The sequence below is a fragment of the Lampris incognitus genome, chromosome 21 (assembly GCF_029633865.1).
Source record: "Lampris incognitus isolate fLamInc1 chromosome 21, fLamInc1.hap2, whole genome shotgun sequence".
Taxonomy (NCBI): domain Eukaryota; kingdom Metazoa; phylum Chordata; class Actinopteri; order Lampriformes; family Lampridae; genus Lampris; species Lampris incognitus.
In genome coordinates this window covers 15,524,711-15,549,118 of record NC_079231.1, presented here as the reverse complement: position 1 = coordinate 15,549,118, position 24,408 = coordinate 15,524,711, and the positions used below count along the sequence as shown (strand labels likewise).

Here is a 24,408-nt window from a genome sequence, read left to right as displayed (position 1 = left end):
TCAATCCACATCTACACATCACATATAGGAGTGAACATACATCAGATCCTCTAATAACCCAACTATCAGTGGACACGGTATTAATTTCTGCAGTTCTTTTTTCATCTTTTTTAATCTATTTTTACATTGTTAATGTGTCTATATACGAAGAAATTTGGCCTTGAGAAGTGATGCTGACACATTACAAAGAAACGTTATACCGTTAGAAGGAAAAAGTGGGGATTCCCACATTAAATATATTATAATTTCACATAACAACGTCAATCGAAAACTTTAATTGGACTTATAAGATTTGTATAATAATGACTACATTTACTGAACTACAAACAAAATTGACTTTGGAGAGTGAATGGAGGGAGCAGTGACAAACACCACTGACTTGCCATAGTTCTGGGTAGAATAATGATAATAATGTTATTGATGATAATTAATAACTCAAGCCAGTTACCCATCCAAGAATTTTTAAATGCATCTGTAAACAAGAAAACTCAAACTGTTATTGATATTATTGATCATCATTGTGGAAAGTGGGTCGTCCTGATTATCTTTAGCCCGGTTGGCTTTGCTGTTCAGTCAGATTTGTGGTGTGGATGCCATCTAACTAATAAGCGTTCAAATATGAGCCTACACCTCTGACTTTTAAGACCTACCTTCTCAATACTGCTCTTCTCTTTTTTTTTCTCCCTCTCTGAATCTCACCCCTTTTCTCTTTCCCATCCTCCTCCTCTCCTCTTCCTCCCAGGTGATCAGGGCCTTCACTGACTTCCTGGCCTTCATGGTCCTATTCAACTACATCATTCCCGTTTCCATGTACGTTACCGTAGAGATGCAGAAGTTCCTGGGCTCCTACTTCATCATGTGGGATGACGAGATGTTTGACGAGGAGCTGGGAGAGAGAGCTGTGGTCAACACGTCAGACCTGAACGAGGAACTGGGACAGGTACACACACACACACACACACACACACACACACACACACACACACACACACACACACATTAACCTAATCCTAATTCTAAACTTAACCCTAAACCAAATCCTGACCATAAAATAGACCCTTTTCCTCATGAGGACCCATAAAATGTTCCCACAAGGTAGGTGGCTTCTGGTTTTTGTATCCCAATGGGGACATTTGGTCCACATTGGGGTAGAAAAACAAAGGCCCACACACACACACACGTTAACCCGCAATCCCTGTGGCTGTAGGTGGAGTATGTGTTCACAGACAAGACAGGCACCCTGACGGAGAACAACATGGAGTTCATAGAGTGCTGTGTGGATGGACATGTCTACGTACCTCATGTCATCTGCAACGGACAGGTAGGGTCACGATGGAGTCACTGGGAAAAGACATGGCATCACACGGATAACTACTGATATTCGCGGATTACAGTCAAAGACAAGCACACTGGTTATGACTGCCAGTCATAGAGGCGCAGACACAGACGCTACTGATGAGCTCACTTGTCCAGACTGCAGCCGTAAAAATCAAACGTGTTTGATATTAAAGTGACGTCTCTAGCTGGTTCAAGGGTCAATTGGGAGGCGAGGGATGTGAATCTTAAATTCCCTCACACCACAAGATAAGGTATACCAACTATCCATGGTGACCTTCCCTATTTTGTGCAGACCAGCGGAGAGTCTCAATGATCTTGAAGATCAATTTGCATGGCCAGATTTGGGTTATGATCGGCCTTTAAATTGTGGGGTTTGTTTCTGGCTTTTGATGGATGGATGGATGCAAAATTATGCAGCTAGATACATGAATAGACCAAGAGATTCATCTTTTTAATAGCTGCTTGCAGGGCGTCTGGGTGACGTGGCGGGGTCTTCCATTGCCTACCAACGCGGGGATCACCGATTCGAATCCCTGTATTACCGCTGGCTTGGTCGGGCATCCCTACAAACACAGTTGGCCATGTCTGCGGGGGGGGGGGGGGGGCAGATGTGGGTATGTATCCTGGTCGCTGCACTAGCGACTCCTCTAGTTGGTCGGGGCTTCTGTTCAGGGGGGAAGGGGAACTGGGGGGAATAGCGTGATCCTCCCACGCGCTACGTCCCCCTGGTGAAACTCCCCACTGTCAGGTGAAAAGAAGCAGCTGGTGACTCCACATGTATCGGAGGAGGCATGTGGTAGTCTGCAGCCCTCCCCGGATCGGTAGAGGGGGTGGAGCAGAGACCAGGACGGCTCAGAAGAGTGGGGTAATTGGCCAGATACAATTGGGGAGAAAAAAAAGGGGGGGGGGTCCAAAACAAAAATAGTTCCTTGCATGATTTATCAAATAACTTGATAGTGTGATTGGATAATTGGCTGATTGATTTATTGATTGAATGATGTCTCACCCTGAACAGATAATGCCAGATGCAGCAAGTATGGACATGATCGACTCATCGCCAGGACCTGGGGCCAGGGTGAGTACTATTGTGTGTGGGGGGTGGGGTGAATGTGAATGTGTGTTAGTGTGATCGAGCCATGCTGTGATTGTGTCTTCGCCTTACCCTGCTTTTCATTATCACGTCTCCACCTGCAGGCGTGAGGCTGTGAAATTGAGGGCCACACTGAACTAGACTGTCGGCCAGCTTGTCTTGTGTAACGCATTGCAAATTGAGGTCGTTTAAAACTAGGTTCTGCCCGACACCCCCGCTCTCCCTTGACGAGTTATACAAAGACGGTATGCAGCAGAGAGGAGCACAGTGGCGGGATGGGAGATGAAACAGCTCACGTCTGTCCCGTGACAGTTTCGTAAGATGTTGGGGGACTGGAAATTGAAAAGCAAAGCTGAGGGCGAACATGCGATTTAACACAGTTTCTGCAGTCCCATGTGTACTGGGTGTGCAGAGGTAAACATGCGACTATAAACACTAAAATATCTGTGAATTAAACTTAACAGGACAGAAGTAGAAGGACGAAGAACTGATGTGGAGATGTTCGTGGCAGGTCGTCTGAAAAAGAAGCCAAAGATAGGCCCCTTCTCCCAGTGTGGTTTCTGTGTCAACGCTACAGTCAAGGAAGGAAGATAAAAGCCTTTGTTGCTGCTGATTCACGTACGAGAATCTGAAATCAAACGAGGACAACGGCTCAGAAATCAGTTTTCAAGTTCAGTTTTATACCAGCCAAGTATGGACCCAAACGCTGACAAAAAGCCCTGATGAAAAAGGGAAAAGACTGTTTATTATATTATACATATTAGCGGTATAGTCAAGTAGACTTTCCCGCCAATTACCCCACTCCTCTGAGTCCTCCTGGTCGCTGTTCCACCCCCTCCTGCAAACTACCACATGCCTCTTCCGATATGTATGTGGAGTCGCCAGCCACTTCTTTTCACCTGACAGTGAGGAGTTTCACCAGGAGGACGTAGCATGTGGGAGGATCACGCTATCCCCCCCCAGTTACCCCTCCCCCCTGAACAGGCGCCCCGACCGATCAGAGGAGGCGCTAGTGCAGCGACCAGGACACATCCCCACATCCGCTTTCCCACCCGCAGACACGGCCAATTGTGTCTGTAGGGACGCCTGACCAAGCCGGAGGTAACACGGGGATTCGAACCGGCGATCCCCATGTTGGTAGGCAACGGAATTGACCGCTACGCTAACCGGACGCAAGTAGATATTTACACAAAAAACAAGCCTTAGCAAAAACAGATTGCAGGATAAGGTCGGGTAACAGGCAGGGTACAGTCACCAACAAACGAGTCCAAGATGGCAGGCAATATCGTAGTCGGAAAACAGGCAGATGTTCTGGAGCAGAATAGCAGAACACAGGTCTGAACCCACAAGTACTTAATATAATGGCACAATCTGGCAGGGGAACAGGGAAACCAACGGGAGTTTATGAGCTGGGAACGGGGAACAGGTGTGGGATGGATGGGGTTGACTGAGGACAAAACCAGGGGCAGGAACTGACATGACAAGACAGGTGAGAACTTCACTATAAAACAGGAAGGACAACAGATGATGATGAAGGTAATGGGGCTGACTGAAGCTATGGGAGACACTGCCCAAAGCGGCTGAGTGAACTAAACTTGGAGACACAGTAAAAAGACTGAACTGGGACACAACATTAGGAGAGCTGGTTTCTGTTGCACACAACAGCCGCGTTTCTCAAAGTAAGTCAGGAAGTTTAGAAGAGTAAAGGTAAGACCTCCCCGGTGTTACCACCTTACCCAGTCTAAATACAGACCTCGAGACCTCGATCCTCGCTAAGACCATTAACCATGGACGCTCGCCAGCTGGAGCTCACAGGGAAAGTGTCGGGGCCTTTATGTTGATTTGAAAGGGAGTGTGTGTGCACGTGTGTGCATATACCAGGTTTTTCTATCCTAATGGGACCATTTGGTCCCCATTAGGATAGAAAAACCTGAAACCACCTACCTTGTGGGGACATTTTATGGGTCCCCATGAGGAAAAGGGTCTATTTTAGGGTTAGGACTTGGTTTTAGGGTTAAGGTTAGGTATGTAGTTATGATGGTTAAGGTTAGGGCTAAGGGCTATGGACTGAATGTAGTCAATGAGGGGCCCCCACAAGTATAGGCAGACATGGTGTGTGTGTTCATGTGTGTTCACACTACACTGTAAAACAAGCTGTATGTTGCTGACATTTCTGATTGACCTTGTATTTCAGTAATGAATAGGTGTAAATGGGGGTGTAGAGGCACGAGGGTGCAGTTGGCCTCTTCCATAAAGCAAAAGGTCAGGAAAAAATAAAGAATCCAGCCACGGCCAATTTGATCAGATAATCCGAGCGTTATCTCAACAACCTAATTATCTCATACAAAAGGTGCTGCATGTTGCGAATATTCAGATGGACATTTTGCCTTAGTGCTGAGGAAGAGGAAAGGGAACTGGTGCCGTTTTGCCTTGTTAAGGAGCGTATTACTGACAGCTTGTGAGAGGAAAGGCTGGCTTGCAGACGTTCCCCTGTCCTCTGCATGTGTGTGTACGTGTTCAGCTGTGTGTGTGTGCATAGGATCATGTCTTAATATAGGTACACGTTTATTATTGATGAGCAGTGTGTTGTTTCTCCGTGTTGGGTTTTTGTCCACAGCTTTGATGCGTGGTTGCACATGTGTGTTTGTGCGCTTGTGGGTCTGTCCCTGTAACGCAATACTTCCTGGTTCTGTGTCTTCCCCCCAGGAAAGCGAGGAGCTGTTCTTCCGGGCCCTGTGTCTGTGTCACACGGTGCAGGTGAAAGAGGAGGAGACGGTTGATGGCATCAAACAAGGCATCCACCAGGGCAAAGCCACCTCCTTCTACATCTCATCATCTCCAGACGAAGTAGCCCTTGTGGAGGGCATGAAGAGGTGAACGAACACACACACTCGTTGCATCCTCACTGACAGACACACACATGCAGAAACCATGCATACACATGCGGGAACATGCAGGGCAAAGCTGTTTTTCTCTACACCTCATATGCAATTGGAGTCACACACACACACACACACACACACACACACACACACACACACACACACACACTCCAAATAGTAGACAAGTACCTGTATTTGCATCAGGCAAAGGATTTGATATTCATATCCTTACACATTCTTTGACTTAGGAAGGTCAATTTAGACACCCAGCATGTGCACAAAATGTGCACAACACACCAAAGTGAGCTCACACCCACACACTGGTTCACACACTCAGCCAACTATTCACTCCCTTGCTGCCTTATCTAATGTGTCATCACTCTTCAACACAACATGCATGACTTGTTTACTGTATCTACTTCACACACATCCTCCCCGTTATTTCCAGTGATGGTACGTATGTTTCTCTGCATGACAGGCTTGGTTTTACCTACCTGAGACTCAAGGACAGCCACATGGAGATCCTCAACAGAGAAGATGAGATTGAGAGGTCAGTCTTCCCTCCATTCACTACCCATCATGTTTGCAATCCTTGCTCATGGCTCCAGTTCTTGCAAAATATTAAATTTTCACACATTTGTATGCATCAGTTCTTGTCACTCGGGATACGTTAGAGAAATAAAATTCAGTCCATTACAAAGACCTCTCTGTACAGTAGCCTGTAAAGAGGCGTATTACAGGGTACTTTTAAAAGGTTTACTATCTCAAATATCAAAATGCTGTATGCGACTGCAAAATAACACTGGTGGGCCTCAAAAAAGGCTGGCGGGTGGGAAATGGGGAACAGTTCCTCAAGGGGAACGTTCTCCCCTAAAAGCCCTTAAGATCCAGCATGTGTTAACCTATTACTGGATCGTATCTCCCACACAGTAGAAATTGTAGCAGTTGTTAGAGTTTGGTTCAGAGGTGTGTGTTGCAGGCTGTAGAGGAAATGTTTGTCTTTTTTGATATTTTCTCATTTGTTTGTTTTCAGGTTTGAGCTCCTGGATGTGTTAACCTTCGACTCAGTCAGGCGCAGGATGAGTGTCATTGTCAGGAGCAGCACTGGTAAGAGTGTTTGTGTGTGTGCGTGTACAGTAAGTGGGTCAGACGGCAGCAGGGGATTGTAAAGATTGGAGAAGTGATGAACACCCTTTGGTATTAACACGGACACACTAACTATTGTAAGAGCTCCCTCTTCCCTCATACGTAAATGTGTATGTATAATATGAATGTGTGTGTGCATGCCTTTGGGTATGTACTGTGTGAGCATATAACCATTCCTTCTTCCTTTTACCCTGTGTATGTGTGTGTGTCCAGGTGAAGTCTACCTGTTCTGCAAGGGGGCAGACTCCTCCATCTTCCCCAGGGTCATATCAGGCAAGGTGGAGCAGGTCAGAGCCAGAGTGGAGCACAACGCAGTGGTGAGAACACAGATACACACTCGCCCTCTCTGTTTCTCCTTCTCACTTTCTTTCTCACAAACACACATTTGTCATCAGAGACGGGTGACTGGACTCGGCACCGTTCTTTTGGGAGGTTTCCATGGTGACCAGATTTCAGGATGCCGGTCAGTGGAGCTGCCGGGAGCGGTGGGAGAGGTGATCCACTGCCCCGATTTCATCAGGGAATAGTGATTGTTCCACAGCGAGGCCTCATGAGGCTTTCCATTGCCCAATAATAACCTTGACAGTTTTGCAGTGGCATGCTATGCGAGCTTCACATTCTCTTCTCCTCGCTCATTTCAGTGATTTCAGGTTATCATACTGTGCCAACTGCAGCTAAAAGCTCACAGGGGTAGAGAAAGGGTATACGCATTGTACCCACAGAGCCAGCTGGCCAAACCTTGCATCCATAGCTGTTTATCTAAAGCAAGGGTGCATTCTGGTGTTTTCTCATAAAGCTTTGTTTAAAAAGCCCAAACCATAGTTCTCAACATTGTTAGACTGTGTTGCTTCACTTTACATTTTGGTTGGACACTGGCACAAAATGAGGAAATTAACATGAGAAAAATACATGGGCTTCCAGCAGGATGGCTTTTTGTTGCTTTTAGCTTGAAACAGACCGAGCATTAGACCCGATTTCAGCATGGTGGCTGGCTCTCATCTAGCTCAGGATGTATCTGGCTAAACGCTGCCACCCCTTAGACCAAACTGTTTAAAAACCATTATGTAATTATGTCTGCCCAAACTACATTAGATGTCTAAGATACACAACACAAGTCCACATGTTGTGCTAGAATACTTCCAATTCCTTTTGTTTTAGTAGTGGCTATTGAGGCGGCACGGTGGCGCAGTAGTTAGCGTGGTCACCTCACAGAAAGAAGGTCCTGGGTTCGAACCCCGGGGTTGTCCGACCTTGGGGGTCGTCCCGGGTCGTCCTCTGTGTGGAGTTTGCACGTTCTCCCCGTGTCTGCGTGGGTTTCCTCCGGGTGCTCCGGTTTCCTCCCACAGTCCAAAGACATGTGGGTCAGGTGAATCGGTCGTACTAAAAAAAGATTGTCACTAGGTGTGAATGTGTGTGTGTCGGCCCTGTGATGGTCTAGCGGCCTGTCCAGGATGTCTCCCCACCCGCCGCCCAATGACTGCTGGGATAGGCTCCAGCATCCCTGTGACCTGAATTCGGATAAGCGGGTTGGATAATGGATGGATAGTGGCTATTTAGCTGTGCCGTTCAGAGATTTAGACGTCTACTAGCTTGGTTGTAGGCTAGATGGTACATAAATGGTATAAAATGCAATTTGACATATGCAGTTTTAGACAGGAAAAGCTATTAGCAGCAATGAAGAACTAATGAAGGTCCTTTATTTCCAAAAGGTTGAGGAGGTTTCCAGAAAGAGACGGACCTCTGCACTGTGAGCAAACACAATTGTGGACAAGTGACCACATGCTCCTATAGGCTTAGCAGAGGAACGACCGCAGCCAACCTGTCATGTTTAAACCCATCCCAAATACCATTGAGTTGCATGAAGAAAGATCCCTCAGTTGCTATATGCTGCCCTTCAGGAACAAAAGTAAGAGTAAAAATAAATGACCCAGTTTGAACGTATAGTGGAATCTAGTCGGATGTGCCAGTCCTGGATGCTCTTGCTCGTAGCCCACGTTGATGCCGTGCTATTGACGTAGCTTTCACTGCAAATGGAGGGGATGTTTGTGGGTGTTGTGCTTTGAAAGTTCAACCAGAGAAGGAAAAGTGCTGCCCACACACTGTACGTAGTGATTCACATTCGGAGCCCGATCTCTGATTTTCACTCTTCTGTTGCACGACATACCGGTGGAAAAAGAAAACGGCAAAAGGGAGATGATGATAAAAAAAAGGTTTTAGTTCTTATCTAGTTTAACCTCTCATATTTAGCGACGGCCTTTTCAGAGATTCTTCTTCTTATAGACACATCTTCATCTTGTGCAAAATCTTTGGCTGCCTATCTCTCCCTTCTTTCTCTAATCCCGTTCCCTACTTTACCCCATTATCCCTCCCTCCCCTTCTCTGCACCCTGTCCTAATTGATATGAACATACGTTGAAACAGCTTGAATCTCCAATCCCTTCCAGGAGGGTCTGAGGACGCTGTGTGTGGCTTATCGCCGGCTGAGCCCCGACCAGTACCAGGAGGTATGCCACCTGCTGAGCAGCGCCAAGCTGGCCCTGCAGGAGAGAGACAAGCGGCTGGCAGAGGCCTACGACCAGATAGAGAAGGACCTCATACTGCTGGGAGCCACGGCGGTGGAGGACAGGTGAGCGCTCACTCGAGTCCTGGCCGATAGCCCAAGCGGGTAACATTGGGTCTGTGTGACAATGGCCGCCTGTCAGGTTAATTGGTGCACCAGTTTAAGCCAGTCAGAGACATGATGCCGTGCAACATTTAAACATAGTGTTCGTCCAGCTCAAAAAAAGCTCACATTTATGAATACATCTGGCCAGAGGTCCAGGGTCTGGCCAAGAGAAGAGAGACAGCTACACTAGTCCGATGTCTTTAACTATGGGTGCGATCACATTGGACACCATTTTGGCAGTGTTAGGCGTCTTTTTCTGTCAATGGGTTCCAAGTGTTTTGCTCGCGGTTTATGTGCCCAGAGGCCTTCGCTTTTAATCTTCCTGGCATGCCTTGTGTTTTTGGAGAAATGCCCTGAAGTTGAAAAATGTTCAACTCAGAGCTGAAAAACAGCCTACGTCCCCCGCCGCTTTTTCTCTGTGATCCAATCTGACGAGCAAAGGGGCGGGCCTTCTCAACTGAACCGCTAACAACATAAAACGGTGGAGAAGGAGCTAGTGCTAGTGCTCTCCTCCAGAAATAGCAAGTACGGGGGCGTCTGGGTGGTGTGGCGGTCTATTTCGCTGCTTACCAACACGGGGATCGGCGGTTCGAATCCCCGTGTTACCTCCGGCTGGGTCAGGCGTCCCTACAGACACAACTGGCCGTGTCTGCGGGTGGGAAGCTAGATGTGGGTGTGTCCTGGTCGCTGCACTAGCGCCTCCTCTGGTTGGTCGGGGCGCCTGTTCAGGGCAGAGGGGGAATTGGGGGGAATAGCGTGATCCTCTCACACGCTACATTCCCCTGGCGATACTCCTCACTGTCAGGTAAAAAGAAGCGGCTGGCGACTCCACATGTATGGGAGGAGGCATGTGGTAGTCTGCAGCCCTCCCCGGATAGGCAGAGGGGGTGGAGCTGAGATCGGGACAGCTCAGAAGAGTGGGATAATTGGCCATGTACAATTGAGGAGAAAAACGGGGGGGGAAAGGAATAGCAAGTACTGTAGGTAATGATACATTATTGAACAATTATAGCCAATAATGAGTCAGATGACGGTTCGCCTATCGCCAGCGCTGGCACAAAAGTGATTGGCAGCTGACACTGTGGTTGCCCGGCAACAGCAAGATGCCTCTCACTGCAACCAAAAAAAAAAAACGAGTCCAGTGCAGTCTGTATCAGGGCTGTAGGGGGGGGGGGGATGCAGTATGGCGTGCCTCGCATTGAAAGGCGTCCGATGTGATTGTGCCTGAACTGGTTTCAGCTGCAGGTTTCCTCTGGTTGCCGCTTACTCAGCAGCGATGCCGCAGTCCCTGACAACATGATTCCCATCCTCATACTGCACATGACATGTTTTCCAAGCCACGCTTTTAAATGTTTAACTTCTACAACAGTCCTCTCAACTGCCTGTTTGCTGGCTCTCTGTTGGGCTCACCTGACTATCTCTTTCTGACCCCAGACTCCAGGAGAAGGCTGCAGATACCATCGAGTCCCTCCACAAGGCCGGCATGAAGGTGTGGGTCCTGACCGGCGACAAGATGGAGACGGCGGCGGCGACATGCTATGCCAGCAAGCTATTCCGGCGCAGCACCCAGATCCTGGAGCTGACCACCAAGCGCACCGAGGAGCAGAGTCTGCACGACGTCCTTTTTGACCTAAGCCGGACAGTGCTGAGGCAACATGGAGGAATGACCAGGGACAACATCTCTGGGTGGGCTGGGCTTCTATGTATGTGTGTTTGTGTGTGTGTGTGTGTGCGAGCAGTGGGGTCCATGCACATCAATAAGTGATTATACAAGAATACCAACATAACCAAGTCTTTAACTACCTCGAGATCATGATTTTCAGCATTATAGAAAATGGAAATCCCTAGGTTTCCCTGCTTACGTAGGGATAATGCTTCATGAGCAGCCATAACACTGTTCTGTCCATCGGCTGCATTGAAAATGCAAATACAATGCTACATTTCACACCTGTTTTTATGCACATTTTTCTCATAGTGTCAGTATTTGCAGTTTCTCTTACAATGCGGCAAATCACGTTTTCACAATCGCGGATTGTCCACCTGAGATGTCATCCGTGGACATAATTTCAGCAGCTCTTCAGAAACATACGGCAGTCTGCTCAGTATTATGGCTGCTAATGGAGTGCTATCCCTACAACATATATGTAGAGATAATGCTGAAAATCGTGTTTATTTCTCTTTAAGACTTGAGGCGCCAAACATGGTCTTATCAACGTTTTAACTGCAGGTTCCATCAATTGAAAGCAATCAAACAAAAGAAGGAAAAGCTTTAATTAACCTAATTAAAACATAAACAGACACTCGTTGGCTGACAGAGACATAACAGACCAGAGCTGGCCCATGGTATAAGCGAACTAAGTGGTCGCTTAGGGCCCCCGCGCCAGCAGGGGACCCCCAAGAGCGCTTGAAATGTCAAACACGACTGGTTGATAAATATATATATTTTTGTGTGTGTGATATATCATATCAGTAGTAAAAAAAACAAAAACTAAATATTTTGATATCATGTTGTTAACAGACTGACAAATTAATGCTACTGGTTTAATCATTTCTGCTGCCTATGTCCGAGCTGGGGTCAGGTTCATATGCATTATAACTGTAAGCAAGTACATGTAGGGGCCAAATCAAATTCTGCTTAGGGCCCCATAAAGCCTTGGGCCGGCTCTGACAGAGACATACCGCAGCTTCCGATCAGGGTAGTTAGATGGTTCTTTGTATGTGTTTCTCCAGCCTGTCGGGTGACGGGACTGACTACGGTCTGATCATCGACGGGGCCACCCTGTCCGCAGTACTGAAGCCCGGGCAGGAGGACTCAAACTCAGGGAACTACAAAGAGATTTTCCTGGAGATCTGCCGCAACTGCAGCGCTGTGCTCTGCTGCCGCATGGCTCCGCTCCAGAAAGCACAGGTACGTGGGCGTCAGTGGATAATTTCTGCAAAACTCAGGCACCAGATCGCTGTTGCTAACTGTGACCAGTTAGACAAGGCACAAAAGAAAAGTTATATATTGAGTAAAACATCACATAAAAGTAAAAAGCGATGCCTACCAACACAGGGATCGCCTGTTCGAATCCCCGTGTTACCTCCAACTTGGTCAGGTGTCCTTACAGACACAATTGGCCGTGTCTGCGGATGGGAAGCTGGATGTGGGTGGCTATGTGTCCTGGTTGCTGCACTAGCGTCTCCTCTGGTCGGTCGGGGTGCCTGTTCAGGGGGGGAGGGGGAACTGGGGGGAATAGCGTGATCCTCCCACGTGCTACGTCCCCCTGGTGAAACTCCTCACTGTCAGTTGAAAAGAAGCGGCTGGCAATGCCACATGTATTGGAGGAGCTATGTGGTGGTCTGCAGCCCTCTCTGGATCGGCAGAGGGGGTGGAGCAGTGACTGGGACGACTCGGAAGAGTGGGGTAATTGGCTGGATCCAACTGGGGAGAAAACAAAGGGGGGGGGGGTGAGGAATTTTAAAAAAAAGTGACATTAACTTGTTTTTACGTTCTCTGCATTGTAGCGCGGTAAATTCTTCACTCATAATAACTGTTACCAATATGCCTTTGAGCAAGGCAGTCAACTAACAACTAAATATGAATGTTTTGATCAAACTTAACAACAAACCTTGTGTTTGTCATGCATCAGCCAATATAACTTCCAACATGGCAGCATGCTTTTTCTGCCCGTTGACTGAACTAATGCCAAAAGCACAGGTATGTCGTCTGTAAATGAATGAAATAGCTCTCTCTTGTCCCTATGTCAGGGAAATTTCCTCTCTACTACTTTCTGTCTCTGTCTCTCTCTCATGCTAGTTTCCCTTTAATTTGATTTGCGTGCTGCATTTTCCCTCTCCTCCCTAGATTGTGAAGCTGATCAAAGCGTCCAAAGAGCACCCGATAACACTGGCCATCGGAGACGGCGCCAACGACGTCAGCATGATCCTGGAGGCCCATGTTGGCATTGGTTGGTCTATTAGTATTAATCATGCATAGATGCTAACATACGACAGCTCTGCAGACGGACCCCACGCCAACCCGTCCCAAGACATCTTCATTGGACTGGGTTCAAAATAATCTTGTTGCAGCCAACATGTTGTTCTGCTATCAGTTATTTAAGCAAGAGCTTGCAACAGACTGTGATATATGGTGATATAATCACCATATATCACAGTCTGTGTGAGAGCTATTGCTTTTATAAATGTTACCAAGTATGGCAACATGAAAGATCATTTTTATTAGCATGTTCATAATGCATTCATAAAGCATAGTTCTTACAAAGAAATAGGCCCTCCTGGCCGCCTGCACATCGTGCAAGGCGGTTGCTATGCAACATACTAGCAGAGTGATACTGAATTGTGTAAAGAAATTAGACGTCATCGCCGTTGTATCCGGTTATTACACCATGGCTAACAACCAATCAGATTGCTTGATTTGAGCTATCCATTTCATAAAACACCTTTGTTACTAACTGTAAACCTCTCTCTTTCTCTCTCTCCCAAGGGATCATGGGTAAAGAGGGCCGTCAGGCAGCCAGAAACAGTGACTATGCCATCCCAAAGTTCAAACACCTGAAGAAGATGCTGCTGGTCCATGGACACTACTACTACATACGCATCTCCGAGCTTGTACAGTACTTTTTCTACAAGGTACTTCCTCCGCCACTTCTTACTGATTGACATCCTTCAGACACAAAACAAGAGTAAATATCCCCAGTGGGATTTACTTTAAATGCGTCACTGTCACTGTGCAAATAAGCTTACATTATCTAAAGTACACCCCGGTAATCTACTTCCTTGTTGCACAAGATCTTCATATTTGTTGCGTCATAAGTGTGTAAAGGATGCTAATAAGGAATTAATCTCATATGACAGGGGAGTCTAGCCTTGAGCTGACTGGTGACTTTTCTGTTTTTATTAAGCTCATTCAGAAAATAACTCTCTTGAAGATTTCTGGTTATTTAACTTTCAGAGAAATAAAAAACTCATGCTACCTCCAAACCTCCTTGCTGTGCCGGAGTATCGGCGTGTACGTAGACGCCGAAGGTGCTCACCTGCAAGTTGATGAAAAGTTTATTTTATTGAAAGCCTTCAACTGACCGATAACATCACTCTTTTTTTCCTTCTTTGGTCTCTCCTCAGAATGTCTGTTTCATCTTCCCTCAGTTCCTCTACCAGTTCTTCTGTGGCTTTTCACAACAGGTAGGTACACACACACACACACACACACACACACACACACACACACACACACACACACACACACATACACAGCCATGTAGACAAGTGAGAAAAAATAATCCTAACTTATCATAACTTTTCTCTCTCTCTATCTCTCTCCCACTTCACTCACCCCCCACCATTTTCTCCTCATCCTCTCGATCCTCTTTTTCCTTCTTGTGTCTTTCTCTAACCAATCCTACCCCCCCCCCCATGACCCTCTGGTGACCACCCCCTCCTCACACATATATACACACACAAACCCAGCCGCTGTACGATACAGCCTACTTGACTTTGTACAACATCAGCTTCACCTCCCTGCCCATCCTGCTGTACAGCCTCATAGAGCAGCACATCAACATGGACATCCTGAAAAAGGACCCCTCCCTCTACAGGTGGGTGCACTCAGGATAACAGGGAAGGGATGCATCCGTACCTAATATCAACCCACAAATATCATTCGTGACTAGGGCAAATTACTATTGTGTGCAACCTGACTTTACTGCCAGTGAAACTTTAACTGGATACCATGATCCTTTTGTATTCCTCTCTGCAGGGATATCGCAAAGAACTGCCTGCTGCGCTGGCCTATATTCATATACTGGACTGTCCTGGGCGTGTACGATGCCATCGTGATGTTCTTTGGTGCTTACTTCTTGTTCGACAACACGACCTTCACCAGCAATGGACAGGTAACGCTCACGCCACTATTGTCAGGAATCAAAAATAAAGACAAAAACAAAACGTTGCTGGTTAGAAAAGACACTGTGAACAATGGAAACCTATTTAAGTGTTCATTTTCCAGCTTTATTTTCAGTTTTGGGTGTGTTTTTTTGTACCTTTTACCTCATGTTTTTTCCAGGTGAGGTGTTTTACAGTGGCTCCAGTGGATTTCTGATAATAAAACACCAGGGACTTACAGTACTGCATTCTTAAAAGTTCATTTTCTATATTTTTCATTGGCGCGCCACATTGGATTCACGGATTTGACCGAGTGTTGCAAACCAGAGCTGCAGTTCACCATTAGAAACTGATTCAAATCTTCTTTTTTTACTCAGCGTGACACTAAACAAAATGTAAAATCTAAGTTAAAGCAGGTCCGTTGCTTTGAGAAGTTGGCAACGGAAGACATTTTCATAATTACTATTGGTTGTCCTTGATTTTAAATGAGCTTTTCCACTAACCACACTGACATGAAGCAGTGTTATCTAGAAAATGATTTGATTTCACATCATTTATATATTTTCCAATAAATTCCTCAGGAATTTCACAGCTACATGGAAAAGGTTTTATTTACTGTACAGATCTTAATACTGGCTCCCTGCCTGCTTATTAGTTATTGATAGTGAGGTCCTTTTCATTATGGATGATGTCAGACCGGGTCTACTTCGTGTACGAATCCTGATCAGTTCGTTCATTCACATCTCGGGCGTGATAGCATGGCGGGCTTGCCACCATCTTCCTCTGTGCTGTCTCTATCTTTTCTTTTGGGTTTCTTTCCACATTCAAGGAGCATCGTTCATCCAGAAAACCTTTTGGATTGCTTTGGTTTGCTTGAACCGGATTGGTTTGTGCATCCGGTTTTCTATTCTTCTCCAGCCTTTGAATTGTTGTTTATTTTCATTATGATTTTCTTCTGGCCTTGTCCTCTTGTTCTTCCTTTCCTCTTACCTTTCTGTTGCTTTTTCTTTTTGCTTCTCTTTCCTCCCCCCAGCTAATGACATCCAACACACAGATGGTAAGCCTGTCCCGCTCTCTCTCTTTCTCTCTCTCTCTCTTTTTTTCATCCCTCTTCAGTTTGTTTCTTGTTTGTCGTTTCCTGTTCTGTCCTGTTACATGGCCCAATGCCAAACCACCCATTGTAACCATCATCCAATAGCTTTGTACCATTGATCTCATGTCCCGCCCCTAGTGCTTGCTGTAGACCAATGACCTCCGGGCATCTGTGTAGTGACCCACCTCCCCACTGAGCTCCATCCATGTGTCCAGGTTTTACCGTAGTTCTCAGACATCTACTATACTCTGTTACGTGTCAAATGTGTATCTGTGTGTGTGTGAGAGACAAGTGTCAGTGTGTGACCACTTCAACTATAGGTTGATATACCAACTAAAAATAAGAAATTACCATGTTCAGTCACAACGCACTTGCCACATTTTATTTTTTTTGTTAAATTTTAGGCGTTTATCTCAAACTCGTACCCAGCTTGTACTTCTCTACTCTCTCCCGTGCTTCTATCAAACGTGCAGGAGCAGTTTGGTTACTCTGTCGTTTTGTCCGTCCTTACTTAGAAATGTAATGTGGTGATAACGGTGATATTCTTAGATAGTCTTCTGTAGGTATTTTTAGTTTTCTTTTATTTTTGTATAGAGCCTCGATTCTAGCAGACCCGTTTAAGTGTAATGATATTCCAAGATGTCCGTCACTGTCTGGTCTGACCAGACTCCACCGCTGCTGGTTCTTGGAAGGACAGATGGACCCGACTGTAAAAACACAGCAACAACACATACCGCAGTGTTTAGAGTTATCTGGAGGTCTCACTTAAGAATACCGCTAGAAATACATAGAGATTTCTCAACCGTGGGTTTTGAGGCGAGCTGTCTCGTCATAAAATCGACACTGTAAACAATTAGCCATAAATTAGCTTAAAGCCGCTACGAGGAGTTGTTCACTGGCCTGTCTCCATTTAATTTTGATGCCGCTATATAACAAATATCATCAAATGAAACCACCAGGAACAAGATGAGATTTCGAGATTCCTAATGCTTTTCTTTGGGTCAGATTCCCCACAAAATCAGGGCGTCCGGGGAGCATAGCGGTCTATTCCGTTGCCTACCAACACAGGGATCACCAGTTCGAATCCCTGTGTCACCCCCGGCTTGTGTCGCTCAAAATCAGGTCATAATCCAAATGTCGAGAGCGACACTGGGACAATAACCAGTTCGGCCTTCAGTCTCAGCTGATTCCAGCTGGCTCATCCACTCAAATGAAACTAAACATGTAGAGGTTTCACCCCACATTCACAGAGCGACGGCGGAGAAAAAAGGAGTCAAACCTTTAAGTATTTTGATTGACAGGTGTGTAAATGGAGTTGGATATGACTGTTGAAAGTTATGTTTGGTCTAGAAGGATGACCAGTAAGACATGGTCCCATTGGTGTTACTGGTTTAGCATGGTCACCTTGCTAGGTTTTACTAATCGAGGACACTTCCAACTTACATGACTCTGAATGTGAAATCCAAGCGACTGAGCTGAGCCAGTGACAAAAATGTGTTTGCTCGGTCCCAAGTCTCACTCCTTTGTATGTGTTTGAAACAGTAAACGATGATTTGGCAATTTGGCGGCACGGTGGCCCAGTGGTTAGCACTGTCTCACAGCAAGAAGGTCCTGGGTTCGAACCCCGGGTTTGTCCAACCTTGGGGGGGGGTCATCCCAGGTTGTCCTCTGTGTGGAGTTTTGCATGTTCTCCCCGTGTCTGCGGTGGATTTTCTCCGGGTGCTCCGTTTTTCCCCACCATCAAAAAGAAACATGCATGATAGGGTTTATACTCCTGTCTGTGCCCCTGAGCAAGGCGATGGGAAAAGAACTGGAGTTGGTCCCCGGGCGCAGCATGAAGGCGGCAGCCCACTGCTCCTAGCTACACAGATCACAGCAAGGAGGAGCTAATTTGCAGTAACTGAGTTTCCCCAAGGGGTTAATAAAGGAGACTTAACTTCAGCTGATCTGAAATTCAAGGTGTGCTTGAAATGAAATCCCCGGTGACTGTTGTCTGTTTCTCCACCGCCTCCCTTTCCGTCCACAGATGTTTGGAAACTGGACATTCGGCACACTGGTCTTCACCGTGCTCGTCTTCACCGTTACATTCAAGGTACAGTCACGCAGACATTCACGTTCACAGACACACACACACACACACACGAGAGAAGACACAATTGTTGTGCGTTTTAAAAATAGCAAGGACGGATGAAGAGCTGTCGTACTGTTCTGAGGCGAACATTTGAGATTTAAGATAACATCGTTAGGCTGCTCTGTTTTCTCAACTTGCTCTCCTGTTTTTTCTCTCCCTTCTCTCTCTCTCCCTCAGTTGGCTCTGGACACACACTACTGGACGTGGATCAACCATTTCATCATCTGGGGCTCGCTGATTTTCTTTGTCGTCTTCTCTTTGCTGTGGGGGGGCATCATTTGGTACGCTCTGACTCGACTGACTTAATGCCCACGTTTATGGTCCGAAAGCGAGGATGTCATTGTGAAAATCCACTCTCAAACACAAGCACTATAGTCTCTCCTTAGCCCACGACAGCTCTACCTTTATATGTCAACAGGAAGAAGTGCCTTTCTAAGCAACAACACTAGAAATGATATTTCAAACCTAAGTGTCAGCAACATGATGACTCTGACAGATGTTCCAGTTGTGATAAATGGGAAACTGGTTGCGTGTGACAGCAGACAGGATTATTTTGTCATGTTACTATGAACATATTTTCATTTCATATTTTCTATTCTATTGCCCCCCCCCAGGCCTTTCCTGAACTACCAGAGGATGTACTATGTATTCATGCAGATGTTGTCCAGCGGTCCGGCCTGGCTCAGCATCATACTGCTGATAACGGCCAGCCTGGTACCAGATGTGGTAAAGAAGGTGGTCTGTAGGGCACTGTGGCCCACTACCACCGAACAGATACAGGTGGGCAGACATGTAGAAATACTGACAATATGCAGACACATGTACATGCTGCGCATACATATTTACATACACATATGGTATGTACTACATAGTAACTAGATGGATGTAACCTATATAACTTTTCACACTTTCTCCCACACACACACACACACACACACACACAAACAAACACATGCCCAAGTTTAAACTGTACATGTGATTAAACAGTCAACCTAACTAATGAATCTGTGGATTAGCAGACGCACACCAGCGATGGCTATGTACCTGCCATCCTAGATGTAAGTCAGCCGGCCTACCCCTCTTGTGTGCACTGCTCACTTTTTCCAAAATATTAAGTTGTAAACTTGTCACGGTGGAACCACTTGTCTAATAGTGGCGACACCCTTTATTGCTGAAAATAACATGTATTACCAGCTTTCGCCACTAGGGGAGATATTTACCATTCATATTATGCGTCACGAGTCCCCCATTACGATGTTGCCCAATGACCCGCAAAGTTTCCTAAAAACTCCGAGGCTGTGGTCGACACAAAGTTTAACTGTAATTCAATACTAGCTGGACAGTGATACCAACTCTTTTATTAACTCAGTAATTAACATTGTGGTTGGTTCGTGGTCAGCATGTAAGGCACTTTGTTGAGCATGCTTGTTCTCCACCAGTGACAGACGTCACAGAAGCAAAATCCCTCTTATCAGTAGGTTTGAATGCCTACGTGATCAAGGTGGCTGGTTTCTGTGGAAAAGCAGGGTGTGTTTTTTGTTTGTTTGTTTGTTTGTTTTTTTACTGTTTGCTGTGTACTTTAAACCTTGACCTGTTCATGACCTGGAAGAGCTTCTGTAAGATTTCCTCTTTGTTTTCTTCAAGTGTTTCCTCTCTTGACCCTTTTAATATTGCTCTGGGGTTTTGTTTCGTTTTTTAATTTGATCCCTTTACTTTTGATTTTCCTGAGATATAACAGCTCCTAAGGCCTGAAATGGTGTCAGTAACAAGGGGTTAAAGCTGGCTGGGTTTGCATGTGGACTTAAGATTTAATATGGTAACCACCATGGCACGGACCCCGGCTCCCCACGGCTCTGAACACGGAGAGATGCCACAATTTGACCTGGGCCCTCCAAGTCCAGACAGGCATGGGAAAACCTGCAGGAAACAGTAGTGGCTTAATAAAACAACAACATATGTGCCTTAATCAATGAGTGGGCCTTTGGTTGTTTGCTTTAAGCCTGAATGACGGTTCTTTGATTTGGGCGGGGCCTTTTCAAGGATTTGATTCACCCTTGGAGATAACTCTTTTATTCCCCCCTGCTAACTCTTCTCTCTCCTCTTCCCCCTCTCACCCTTCCTCTTCCTCTCTTCCTTTCCCTGTTTATTCTCCTCCAAATCTCCACACCACCACCTCTCCTGACCTCTCCTGTGGACACGGCAGACAAAGCGCCGGTGCCTTGCCTCCGAGCCCTCCACCATCTTTATGCTGTCTCAGACCTCAAGCAGAATCAGTTTCTAACCCTGCCCCACCTGGAGGTGACCCTCTGCCCCCCCCCCATCTCTCTTTATCCCATAGACCGCTCCATATATGTATCTGTAAACCTTTGTGTTTAGCATGTGCTGCAGTGGTTCTTAACTCCGGATGTCGGTTTTCTACTCTGCCAGTGACCTGACTGCGTCTGCTTGTTGTGCCACGTCTAAAAACACCTTGGTTATTAGTTCGCCAACCTTAATCCGAAAGAAGCTCCGCCTCTTCCTTCCACTCAACCAATCAGATCTGTAGAAGGCTTACGGCGCCTCATAACCCGCGACAAAGTTGTAGCTAATGAACCGATGTCAGTAATATATCGCACACCGTTAGTGCTGAAGTGGTTAGCTGATTAAGCGATACGCTGGTCCGTTAGGATTGTGTTAATCGATTCATCGTTGTCATTTCTCGAGTAGAAATCCATATCATTTGCCTGTTACAGCTTTAGTCGAATCCCTGTGTTACCGGAAAACCGGTAACACAGGGATTCGAACCAGCGATCCCCGTGTTGGTAAGCAACAGAATAGGACTGTTACGCTACCCAGACGCCCCATTTTTGATATTTTAATGACAAAATGATTAATCCGTTATCAAAAAATAAAAGGTTAGGCACGACACAGCACGGCAGTCCCATACGCTGAGAGCACAGGGTCCACGAGGTGGACCTTCTGTCTGATGGAGGCTGGTGAAAACCTGACAACTGATGAGACGGCTGGTATACTCGGCAGACAGCTCGATATAGTCAACAAGCTGGCACAACGGAAAACCGGCAGTACAACCAGTTCCCAAGGACCGGAGTTGAGAACCAGTAGTGTATTCCCTTTCTCCTGTTTTTGCATGTCCTGACTCGCCCACTTGTTCTCTCTCTCTGTCTCTCCTCTCTCTGTCTCTCTCTCTCTGTCTGTCTGTCTCTCTCTTGCTCTCTCTCTCATCGACAACCAATCAGATTGCATGTGCATGTTTCTTTGTCGGGATATGAAATCAAATCTTCTGACCATGTGGCACAGAGGTTTTTACGCTGCTGTCAAAAAAGGTGGGATGAGGTGTGGGTCCGTACCCACTCTTGGAACACCCTGATTTAAACTGCTCAGGTCCAGCTCAGGTTCAGGGTCTATGACAGGATTTAGATCTACGGATATGTTTAGTAACTCAGAAGAAACAGCCACGTGCACAGGGAATCTGTTTATTATCACACTCTTCATGCTTTACTTTTGTTCTTCTGTGCACTTTTTTACATTTCAGTATTAAAGAACGCTGTTCATCTTTAACTTTGTTCAACTCCAGCATTTAAAGTTTATTCAGAGAAAACCTAGAGAGAAGACTTATGAATGAGACTCGACAGCTTATCTGACTCCCTGTGTGATCCCATCCAAGCTGGGTTCTGGTTTAAAGGGCCTGTCTGAACACACAGATGCTGTCCTCACCACAGACAGAAGGGGGCGTAGCTAGCCTCATTATGATCAGAAGATCCAACTTATATATGTTTGACCTGTAGTGTCAACGCTGCCTGTGTGAAACCTGGACATATGATGTACATGGGAAGTCTAGAGTAAGTGGTTTTGTTTTAGTCTGAAGACGTCGACACTTACTTTTGTGTGTGTGTGTGTGTGTGTGTGTGTGTGTGTGTGTGTCCACAGCGTGTGAGGGCTGGTAGAAGGTTTGACAGGGTTGTTACCTACCGAAGTTCTGACTCCTTACTAGATGGAGTTGCGGTCTCAGAGAACTAGAGAGCTTCCATACGGTAAAATACGACCTGCTCGTGTGTGTGTGTGTGTGTGTGTGTGTGTGTGTGTGTGTGTGTGTGTGTGTGTGTGGTGGTTGGAGTGGGTCACAGGGATCTATACTAACACCCTGTGGGGTATTTAAATCGGGTTTGCCTTGCTACTGTGTGTGTGTGTGTGTGTGTGTGTGTGGTGGTTGGAGTGGGTCACGGGGGTCAGCATTAACACCCTGTGGGGTATTTAAATCGAGTTTGCCTTGCTACTGTGTGTGTGTGTGTGTGTGTGTGTGGTGGTTGGAGTGGGTCACGGGGGTCAACATTAACACCCTGTGGGGTATAGGTGAGGTTTGCCGTGCTGTGGTGTGTGGTACGTATCACAGATGTGGGATGTTGTGAATGCACAGAGGTTGGTGCGTGCCTGTGTATGTGTGTTCATGCATGGATGCGTATGTGGGTGCGTATCTATGCACAGATGTCATCTTTAGCAAAACACACACAACAGGGTTGGCAGCCTCAGTGTTTAAAATTCTGGACGGTGTCAGTAAATTAACTTATTTCCCATGTTGCCTGTTGCTTACGCAGAACTTGTCGAGTCATTTGCAATGTTCCCATTCCTCTGACAGACTGAGCTCTGTATGGCCTCTCAATCCATTTTACTGCCTACTGGATCCAGTGGTTCTCAATCAGGTCCTCAGGCACCACTAGCACTGCTGGTTTTCTTCCCTGCCAGTAAGTTAATTACATTCACCCTGTTGTCCCGGGTCTCAAAAACTCTGATCGATATACTATGTAACGGCCAGGCAGGGTAGAAAACCAGCGGCACTAGTGGTACCTGAGGACCTGATTGAGACCCGCTGCAGTAACTCACTGCCCAATTTAGGAGATTCTTAAAAACGGAGCGCTGTCGCCCTCTAGTGAGTAATTTTGGCAGAAGAAGAGCGTGTGTGTGACAGAGCGTTCAAGAGCTCTAGAGGTGAAGAGTCACGCATGTTTTTGGCCTCGTTTTCCTTTTGCATGACTTGGTTTGGTTTTCCTCTGTGGGAGCCGGCGGCAGGGGCGGCGGCGTGTTTGTGTTTTGTGTGTTTGTGTAATTTTGTCCCATTTTGCTGGGTTTGTTTTGCTGCTTGCGCCTGGAGGAAACGTTGAGGAGACACTGACTTTGGTGGCGTCTCGGTGAGGAGTGACAGGGGAGTTTGAACTGTGAACCTCCTGTCCAGCCACAATGGCCGTGTCTCCTCAACCGACCTCCTCAAAGGCTTGTGCACGACTCACGCCTCCTCTCAAAGCATCTTGAAATTAATACGTTCTCTCTCACGATCATTTTTTTCTTCTCTCCCCCCCCACTCTCTCTCACTCTCTCCCATGTATGCCTACCTCGCCCCTGCTTTCTAAACTGTCTTTCTCTAAATGTCCACATACTTCTATTTCTTTCTCTCTCTTTTTCTTCATCCAATCTTTTTCTTTCCGTCTATCTCACCTTCCACCCCTTCCCTCTCTCTCTCCTTACAGAATGCTGACAAGCTCTATAATGGCCAGCTGTCTGAGTTCACCCCGCTGGCGGCCCTCCATGCTCCCCCCAGCCAAGGCGGCCGGCGCCGAGATTCGGCGTCCCAGCGGAACCCCCCGAACCCCCGCAGGTCTGAACCACTCACCAAGAAAACCATGTTCACGCGCTGGCGAAACACACCAGACTACTGCACCTTTGCCCCCCTCCTCCGATTTGCCGACGGCTCCCGCCACTCAAAGCAGGGCCACGCCTACGGCGGAGCAGGGCCAGAGACCTCCGTCTAGTATTTTTGGGGCTGTTACCTAATTTTTCCGGTTATGTTTCTTTCAGCTTTTTTTTTTCCACATCAGATGTAATTGTTGCCATCTCTTATGAGGAATTCTTGGACATTATTCCCAGTTGGCATCAGTCTTAAGTGTCACTTGGCGTTTGGCCTAAATCCTCTCCACGCTTCGGAGGTGATCCATCCCAGAAACTCACCTCCGTCCCCAGCTCTCAGTCTGGGCAACACGCTACTGGTCTTTGTTCTCACGGGGTTTAAAAATAGTAAATTTAACACAACCTGAAAAACTAATCAGAATAAGTTACTGAGCTGGAGAAAACCACTGAACTACAACCAGCCATCATTACTGGATTACATTTTGAAAGTGACCTTCTCAGCCCC

At 46.5% G+C, this 24,408-nt stretch overlaps 1 protein-coding gene across 1 annotated transcript in view; it reads left to right on the top strand.

The window, feature by feature from the left end:
- The window catches only part of atp11a (ATPase phospholipid transporting 11A), a 63,667-nt gene extending 39,580 nt beyond the window's left edge, over nucleotides 1–24,087 (top strand). Inside the window, exons 13-31 of the mRNA XM_056301147.1 lie at nucleotides 743–940; nucleotides 1,208–1,321; nucleotides 2,354–2,413; nucleotides 5,135–5,301; nucleotides 5,789–5,860; nucleotides 6,344–6,417; nucleotides 6,670–6,773; nucleotides 8,900–9,081; nucleotides 10,555–10,806; nucleotides 11,851–12,028; nucleotides 12,968–13,070; nucleotides 13,607–13,752; nucleotides 14,245–14,304; nucleotides 14,590–14,717; nucleotides 14,879–15,014; nucleotides 18,123–18,188; nucleotides 18,405–18,508; nucleotides 18,842–19,007; nucleotides 23,747–24,087. Of these exons, the coding sequence (XP_056157122.1) occupies nucleotides 743–940; nucleotides 1,208–1,321; nucleotides 2,354–2,413; nucleotides 5,135–5,301; nucleotides 5,789–5,860; nucleotides 6,344–6,417; nucleotides 6,670–6,773; nucleotides 8,900–9,081; nucleotides 10,555–10,806; nucleotides 11,851–12,028; nucleotides 12,968–13,070; nucleotides 13,607–13,752; nucleotides 14,245–14,304; nucleotides 14,590–14,717; nucleotides 14,879–15,014; nucleotides 18,123–18,188; nucleotides 18,405–18,508; nucleotides 18,842–19,007; nucleotides 23,747–24,028 (2,592 nt within the window). The 3' untranslated portion in view covers nucleotides 24,029–24,087. The remainder of the gene's footprint in view (nucleotides 1–742; nucleotides 941–1,207; nucleotides 1,322–2,353; nucleotides 2,414–5,134; nucleotides 5,302–5,788; nucleotides 5,861–6,343; nucleotides 6,418–6,669; nucleotides 6,774–8,899; nucleotides 9,082–10,554; nucleotides 10,807–11,850; nucleotides 12,029–12,967; nucleotides 13,071–13,606; nucleotides 13,753–14,244; nucleotides 14,305–14,589; nucleotides 14,718–14,878; nucleotides 15,015–18,122; nucleotides 18,189–18,404; nucleotides 18,509–18,841; nucleotides 19,008–23,746) is intronic.
- Nucleotides 24,088–24,408: the final 321 nt, after the last annotated feature.